The 8,958-nt window shown below is 41.9% G+C and overlaps 1 protein-coding gene across 1 annotated transcript in view; it reads left to right on the top strand.

Moving 5' to 3' along the window:
* Positions 1-5,957: 5,957 nt before the first annotated feature.
* ryr2a (ryanodine receptor 2a (cardiac)) overlaps positions 5,958-8,958 on the top strand; it is a 268,931-nt gene continuing 265,930 nt past the window's right edge. Inside the window, 1 exon segment of the mRNA XM_039616258.1 lies at positions 5,958-6,063. Within this exon segment, the coding sequence (XP_039472192.1) occupies positions 6,016-6,063 (48 nt within the window). The 5' untranslated portion in view covers positions 5,958-6,015.

Here is an 8,958-nt window from a genome sequence, read left to right as displayed (position 1 = left end):
TGGACAGTGCACAAGAGAAGTGAAGAAGAAAGGGCAGGTAGGTTGAAGTGGGTGGAGATGAGTGTCAGGCATGAAAGGGAAGGTTTACAAGATGGTACTGAGACCTGCTGTGATTGGTGGTTTGGAAATGGTGAACCTTCAAGTGGCAGAATTGAAGATGCTCAAATTTTCACTGTGTGACAAAGATGGTCAGGAAAGAAGAAAAAGCTAATATTTCCATTTGGATTCTTTAGTTTGGTCCTGTTTGTGGTTTCTTTTCCTCTGTTCTCTGCTCTGCTACAGGTCTCTTCCCATTAAATGGTAGTTCTTCCTCCCCACTCTTTCCATTGTTTTAATCTGATGTTGGAGCGTCTGATTTCATGGGTTCTTTCATTTTATTGTGTCCTTCCTGTACAGTTTCCCCCTGTATCACCCTCAAGATGACAGTTGTTGTGAATTGTCACCATATACAGTGGCTTGCAAAAGTATTCGGCCCCCTTGAACTTTCCCACATTTTGTCACATTACAGCCACAAACATGAATCAATTTTATTGGAATTCCAGGTGAAAGACCAATACAAAGTGGTGTACACGTGAGAAGTGGAACGAAAATCAAACATGATTCCAAACATTTTTTACAAATAAATAACTGCAAAGTGGGGTGTGCGTAATTATTCAGCCCCCTTTGGTCTGAGTGCAGTCAGTTGCCCATAGACATTGCCTGATGAGTGCTAATGACTAAACAGAGTGCACCTGTGTGTAATCTAATGTCAGTACAAATACAGCTGCTCTGTGACGGCCTCAGAGGTTGTCTAAGAGAATATTGGGAGCAACAACACCATGAAGTCCAAAGAACACAGCAGACAGGTCAGGGATAAAGTTATTGAGAAATTTAAAGCAGGCTTAGGTAGTGATGGGTAGATGAGGCCTCGTGAAGCGTTTCAGCACATTCCCCAAACTGCATCGACACTGTGTCGACACAGTGTTGCTGTTTTGCTCCATACTAACACCTGCTGGACCTTAAATATCATTGCAGGCAACTTACTTGAGACTCACAACAGACACTGATTCAATGACCTAGTCATACTTGTACACTGTAAGGTATTGTACTTTCCATGGAATCATTTTATATCTTTTACATTTCAAATATTGTAGACATCTATAAAATATATTGTGAATGACACTAAGTGAAAATTAAAATGAAAGTATTGTGAATGTAATATTACCCATTTGACTCAGAGTTTATTATAAAATTCTATTCAGAAAAATAAGTTTATCCAATGTTTTTGCATTCAGTCTATTGCATTTTTTTGACATCATTTCCCCAGCTTTGGAAAACTCGCAGGCACAGATGAAGCTGGGGTACACAAACTGTAAAGCCAGGTGGAAAAGGTTCTGATAAGATGTCTTCCTATTCCCCCAGTACCTTAAACGATCCTCTGATCTTGGAATGTTTCTCTCCGACACTCTCCACAATACTAAGGGTTGGCAGTCCTTTATAATAAAATTCAGGACTGCCTGGTCCAGAACAGTCTTCCTAGATGCTTGATTTCAAAATAATAAAACACATATTAATAATAATAAAAAAGAAAAAAGATGATAAAGCTGTTCAGTGTCAATATAGGCCGACCTGTGTTCATTTTCGGTGTGTTTGTCTCCTCATTTTCATGTTTGGCTCTGTAATGCCTAAACATTGAGGAGGTGCTTTTGTTTGTGTAAGAAAGCGCCGCAGAACAGATGCGACATTTAATCTGCATAAAATGAAATAAATAATTTACACTTCAACTCACATTGCTGTTTTTCCTGTTCTGATAGATTGTCTGTCTTTGTTTCAGTGTAAACTATTACCTTATTTGCAGTTAAAAGATCAAAATGATCCCACACAGCAGAAACATTTCTTTTTCTTTCGGGCTCCATTTTGTTATGGAGAGATGTGTATTTTTTTTTTTTTTTTAATCTTTGCGAGAGTAATTTCGTGTTTTTTTGGTGGTGACTCATTCCGTTGACAGATGCGGATGCGGTACTTTTTAAACACAGTTTGGCGCGTTGGCAATGAGCGATACAGCAGCTGTATCGATCACGTGACTTTTTCTTAAAGCGACGCACGCACCGATACAGGCTTCGCTAGGTGAGCTTGATACATGCGTCGGTGTGTCAGCGTTGCAGGACCCATCACTAGGTTTAGGCTACAAAAAGATTTCCCAAGCCTTGAACATCCCACGGAGCACTGTTCAAGCCATCATTCAGAAATGGAAGGAGTATGGCACAACTGTAAACCTACCAAGACAAGGCCGTCCACCTAAACTCACAGGCCGAACAAGGAGAGCGCTGATCAGAAATGCAGCCAAGAGGCCCATGGTGACTCTGGACGAGCTGCAGAGATCTACAGCTCAGGTGGGGGAATCTGTCCATAGGACAACTATTAGTCGTGCACTGCACAAAGTTGGCCTTTGTGGAAGAGTGGCAAGAAGAAAGCCATTGTTAACAGAAAACCATAAGAAGTCCGTTTGCAGTTTGCCACAAGCCATGTGGGGACACAGCAAACATGTGGAAGAAGGTGCTCTGGTCAGATGAGACCAAAATGCAAAACGCTATGTGTGGCGGAAAACTAACACTGCACATCACTCTGAACACACCATCCCCACTGTCACATATGGTGGTGGCAGCATCATGCTCTGGGGGTGCTTCTCTTCAGCAGGGACAGGGAAGCTGGTCAGAGTTGATGGGAAGATGGATGGAGCCAAATACAGGACAATCTTGGAAGAAAATCTCTTGGAGTCTGCAAAAGACTTGAGACTGGGGCGGAGGTTCACCTTCCAGCAGGACAACGACCCTAAACATAAAGCCAGGGCAACAATGGAATGGTTTAAAACAAAACATATCCATGTGTTAGAATGGCCCAGTCAAAGTCCAGATCTAAATCCAATCCAGAATCTGTGGCAAGATCTGAAAACTGCTGTTCACAAACGCTGTCCATCTAATCTGACTGAGCTGGAGCTGTTTTACAAAGAAGAATGGGCAAAGATTTCAGTCTGTAGATGTGCAAAGCTGGTAGAGACATACCCTAAAAGACTGGCAGCTGGAATTGCAGCAAAAGGTGGTTCTACAAAGTATTGACTCAGGGGCTGAATAATTACGCACACCCACTTTGCAGTTATTTATTTGTAAAAAATGTTTGGAATCATGTATGATTTTCGTTCCACTTCTCACGTGTACACCACTTTGTATTGGTCTTTCACCTGGAATTCCAATAACATTGATTCATGTTTGTGGCTGTAATGTGACAAAATGTGGAAAAGTTCAAGGGGGCCGAATACTTTTGCAAGCCACTGTAGATACAACTGATTTGAATTGTACAGAACTGAATGAGATCAAGTGACTCCCATGATTCCAAAGTAGAATTGTTGTTCCCAAGCTGCAGCCTCGGAAGTTTCTTGACAATACAGTTAACATAGAAAGGATCTCTTCTGTGGCTCTTTACTGAGTCCTCACCACCTCGAACAAGGTGGTGAGGGTGATGCTTGTTGCGCAATAATAATAATTTCATTTAAAATGTGGACAGTGTAAGATGGAAGCAGATAATCTGCTGAGGCAACTCCATAGATGATGTGGGGTCCAGTGTTTTTGGAGCTTAAACCATACAAAGAAAGCTAAGCTTCACTTTAAACACTAATTTCACTGTAAAGCAAATATTTTAGGCCAATCACAATCATTTGGAGCACACCTGAACACCCGTATCTAACTGAAGACCAACTGAACTTTTTAATTGCATGAAATAATTCCTTTATAGATGACAAATGATGTGGTTTTCACTTATGTCTACTTTAGTACACAGTAAACATTAGTGTACAGCAAAATTTACAAATCTTTTTTGTAAACTTAAGTCGATAAGTATTTGGATAATGACACTGTGTTTGCCATGTGCACCACCACTGCAGAGTGAACTTTAAAAAATCAATTTGTGACTAACGTACAGATTTTCAGCTTTAAATCAAGAGGTTTAACAGAAGCACTGTGTCAACTTTTTTTGGTATTAAAGCTATTTTTATAAATAGTCTCACATTTTCAGAAGCTCTAAATAATTGGGTAAGTGACTGACAAGCACTTTTTACTTGATGGCTGTCGTTATTTCAGATAAACAGACTCCAAATCTCTTAATTTGCTAGTTTTTCACTGGAACTGTCTATGAGGTCCAAAGAGATGTTGATGCATATGACGAATGACGTTGTGTATAAATTAGGGGGGGAAAAAAGATGGAGTGGAGTGCTTGGTACAATACAAGACTTATGGCACATTAATAACCTTCATTAATAACTCAGTGGGACCGTGGAAGACAGCACAAGTTATCATGAAGTGTGGAATATATAAGTCCATTATATACTAATGGGCTGTTCCCACTGCTGTTCTGCATACACCTCAATCCCCTAAGCTGACACATCACTGTGGTTCAGTGACCATGAACCACCACCTGCACAGTGGATGACGTCAAGTTGTATGTTAAGGGTGAGTGAAACATCGACTCACAGATCCACTCATCTGCAGCAATGACCTCAGGATGTAATTGACAGAACTGTGGCCAAATGGCTGCAACAACAGGGAAGGTGATCTGGACTGAAGGGTCGGAGTTGACAGGACGCAGAATTGCAGACATACAGGACAGCTACAAGTACCTGGGTATCCCAGAGGACAACATGAACATGATGAAGATGCAGGAAGGTAAGCCACAGCCTCCAGAAGAAAAGACAAAACCATTCAAGTTTCTTTTTCAAAACGGTGGCTACTCGTTTTTTATAGTCTACTTAAATGATGTAGAAATACAGGAGGTCGAAATGCTATTTATTTACTAAATTTATATTTGTCATATTTGACTTTAAAAGATGGTTAAGAAGTTGACACTAAATAGTCATTGATATAGCCAAGCTGTTTAAACAGTCTGTGAAATATGCTCCATCCATCTTTTTCTGCCTATCCGGGGTCGGGTTGTGGGGGCAGCAGTCTAAGCAGAGAAGCCCAGACCTCCCTCTCCCTGACCACCTCCTCCAGCTTGTCCGTAGGAAGGCGTTCCCAGGCTGGCCGAGAGATATAATTTCTCCAGTGTGTCCTGCGCCTTCGGCAGGGCCTCCTCCCGGATGGACATGGCCGGAACCCCTCACCCAGGAGGTGCCCAGGAGGGATCCTTGTCAGATGCCCGAACCACCTCAGATGGCTCCTTTCGATGTGGGGGAGCAGCGGCTCTACCCCGGCCCTACCCTGTCTCTAAGGGAGAGGCCAGCCACCCTTCGGTGGAAGCTCATTTCTGCCGTTTTTATCCGCGATCTCGTTCTTTCGGTCACTACCCACAGCTCGTGACTATAGGTGAGGGTAGGAACGTAGATCGGTGAACTTTTCAAGTTTTTCTTAGATGACAGTTTTGACTGAAGCATTACCATTTACTGTGTTGGAATTATGTTACAGGTGCACCATCACTATGAAATAAACTGAAAATATACATGTCATCAACATACACAACCCAGACTGATGACTGTGACTTACTAATGGCTTTGTTTAGTCCAGGGGTGGGGGAACTCCAGGCCATGAGGGCCGGTGTCCTGCAGATTTTAGTCCTTGATCTGGCATAACTGATTTACATTTCTAAATTATGTCCTCAACATGTCTTGAAGTTCTCCAGAAGCCTGGTACTGAACTAATCATTTGATTCAGGTCTGTTGACCCAGGGTGAGATCTAAAACCTGCAGGCTACTGGACCTCGAGGCCTGGAGTTCCTCACCCCTGGTTTACTGTAAATGCCCTCTGCTGGCAGGGACCAAAGCGGCCAGCAGAGGGAGCAATCCGACCAACGTAACGTTCGAGCACGCACACTACACACATACACGCTCCTGTGCAGCTCCTCCCCCGACGAGCGTGAGCCATCCAATGAAAGAGGAGTTCATCTATGCGTTGCCTTTCTCTGCTCACACAGTACACACACACACACACACAAGCACAGCCAGCCTCGGCACACAGACGTTGTACGAGCCTCACCGTGTGAACACTAACCATGGCTGAAGGAGGAGAAGGCGAGGATGAAATCCAGTTCTTGCGTACTGTAAGTGTCTCTCTGCTGCTTCTGGAGCAAAATACCGGTGCTGCAGTGAGTGTTCACTGCGTCTTTCTGCTCGGCTCTGTGAGTGTGTGTGCGTGTGTTGTGATGTGGGCTGGGAGTTTACCGCATTAAGGGATGACAGCTCCTCCACATTGAAGTCACTGGTCAGGGAGTCCGCATCATGCTGACAGGAGATCAGATGGTGGAAGAGGCGTGAAAACGCACTAACAGAAAGAGGACAAGCAGATGAGAGGTGGAGAACGGTGTGTGGTGCTGCTGTCATTGTTCATAAAAAGGAGCTGAGCAGCTTGCAGTCTGCGCGGCGGCGCTGGTGTTGTGTATTGGGTGGATGCGGGGCGCAGTGCGGTGCAGACTGGCAGCATGAAGCCTGCAACATCTGCTGCACTTCATTCCAGCAGGACTGGACGTCCCTCTTTGGAAGGCTCATGCGGTGAAATCAGTCAGTCATCTGGTCTACATGAGAGGAGGTGTTGCTTTACTAAAAGTTGCACGTGAATGATCGCGCGAGCTCAGAGTATTTTCTTTCTTGATGAAGGGAACAGATGGTCTGATATACCTGCACAGAGCATCTTAATTAATATGCATTCGTGTTAATGTGTAGTTTTAGTCTGCGTGCTGCATTTCTGTCCTGGACTGAGATTATTCCAACGTTAGCAGATCGGTTTAGCTTGTTTTGGGAATTGTCGCTGACATAATGTTGCCATCATGTTGCTGATGACTGCAGTAGTACCAAGATGCAATGAGCTGATACTAGAAAACCCTTGGAACCAGTTGAAGTTTTTGGTAGGAAAATTTGAATAGATGGGCAGTCGCTGTCTGTCCTGTATCCAGGTGAGGTTAATTTTGGAGCTAAAATTGTTCATATGCTCTATCAGTCAGATTAATGTGTATTATGTGAATAGAGTCAGACCCAAAGTTCAAAGCCAAAAGCTTTTATATGCAGAATTTACATGTTCTCCCTGTGTGTGTTTCCTTTGAATATTCTGACAATCAAAAGACAAAAACATGTTAGATTAACTCAAGAGCCATCTAAAACATACAGGATTTTTAAGACCAAGTTTATAAAAATACCAAGCCTCTGCTTGGGGTGGGGGACTTTTGTTGTTCTTTATTTCATCAGTCAGACGTAACAGAATCCCAGAAAAGCACCACAGACGAGGTGGCACACAAAACATAAATGTTGGCTGCTGCTCACTGGTGACAGCGTGATGGTCAAAAGGCTGAATATTGAGGAATCAGGGGTTCATCGTGTTTTAGAATTAGCTGCAAAAGACAGACTGTTACAGGATTACTTCAGTAGTTGAGCCTTTTTAGTCTCTTCTCTTGGGGTTTCTATCCATGACAGTTTTTGAAGCTTATTTAGGGATGTATGTAGATGAGCTATTACTGTATGTCACATTTGTGCCATAAAAACTCGGAAAGTAATAACACATCCATTAACATAGCTAACTGAAATATCATTTCACTCCTCAGCTGTAAAAGGCCGATGGGATATTGCTGTCACCCTGCTGGGCGGCATGGACAGTTTGTGAATAACTTGCAGGATTATGAAATTCATACCATACGTGCTTCTAGTAGGAGGCTGAGGGAGGAGAGACCAGAGCCAGTGTTTAACAGTCACTCAACATCACATTGCACTAAAACAAGTACTAAGTACTACTCATTGTGATATATCAAATTCATTATGGTAAAATATTGTATTATTCTTCTCAACAGTGAAATATTTTGCCTGATTGTTATTTTTATCATTGTTTTTCTTTCAAAAACCAACACAAATGTTTTTATAGAAGCTGATAGTCAGTCAGCAAGATGGCAGCAGCAGAGTCACATGACAAGTCAGACAATCTTTGGCTTTCATGTATTTTGACTTGAAAACTATCAGTTTTATTCCTAATTTAATTCCTTCAAAATCAATATGATTAGGTTATAAAGTAAATAAATAAATCAAGACAAGTCTTTGCATTTATATTGACAAGTAAGGCTGTCAACTGTACTAAACTGGCATACAGTATTCACACTTCAGCATTCAAACAGAAACATTTCAACATGTCACATCTGGTCACGAACCACTCTGTAATATTTTAAATGTTTATTATTATTATCATTAAAATATAATATTAAACATTATATAATACCAGTGTTACTATTACATAATAATATTGAAGAGAATCATATATTGTAGCCCACATACGAGGGCAGTGTTTTCTGCCACATCCAACTGATATAAGATTTGAATATTAGATTGAAAATGATTCCTACACAAATATAACATCTTTATAATAAAAAAACAAATTTCTTGTTTAGACGTATCCAGACTGGCTGTTTTATTCGGACCGTCTGTTTAATCAAGTCTACATTGCGCTGCCAGTGATTCTAATTTTAAAAAAGCTTATATCTTACCAGGTTTTGTGGAAATTGTAGGGAAAGTTGCATATTTTACTTTGAGTCGATTATTATCATTGGAGTGAGTGCTTGTGTTTCAACCACTAACGTGAAGGTGATCTGTTTTAATGTCCTGTGGGCATTTTCCTCAGAATGCTGCTTTCAGCACCCAGACAAGTAGCAGGAAATTAAAAGCAAAAGCAGAGTTGGAGGTGGAGGCTCCTGGTTACTACACAGACGAGCTTCCACCAGTCGCCATCTCAGCATGTGGTAGCCTGTGAGCCATGGCTGCAGCAGGAGGCACTGCTTTCATGCCAAAGCTCGTCTTCTAATGTAATTCCTGAACACACTGACTGAAGAGAAACTCATGAGTCCATAACGTGAGCTTTGTTATAATGAGTTCATTCATTTCACGTGTACTTTTATGTTTTTATTTACGTTTGCAGTAGTACTGTTACAAAGTGTGCAGTGTCAGGCCTGTATTAGTGTGCCTGA

This window comes from Oreochromis aureus, linkage group 8 (genome assembly GCF_013358895.1).
Source record: "Oreochromis aureus strain Israel breed Guangdong linkage group 8, ZZ_aureus, whole genome shotgun sequence".
NCBI classification, from domain to species: Eukaryota; Metazoa; Chordata; class Actinopteri; order Cichliformes; family Cichlidae; genus Oreochromis; species Oreochromis aureus.
This window is presented reverse-complemented; position numbering and strand designations above follow the sequence as displayed.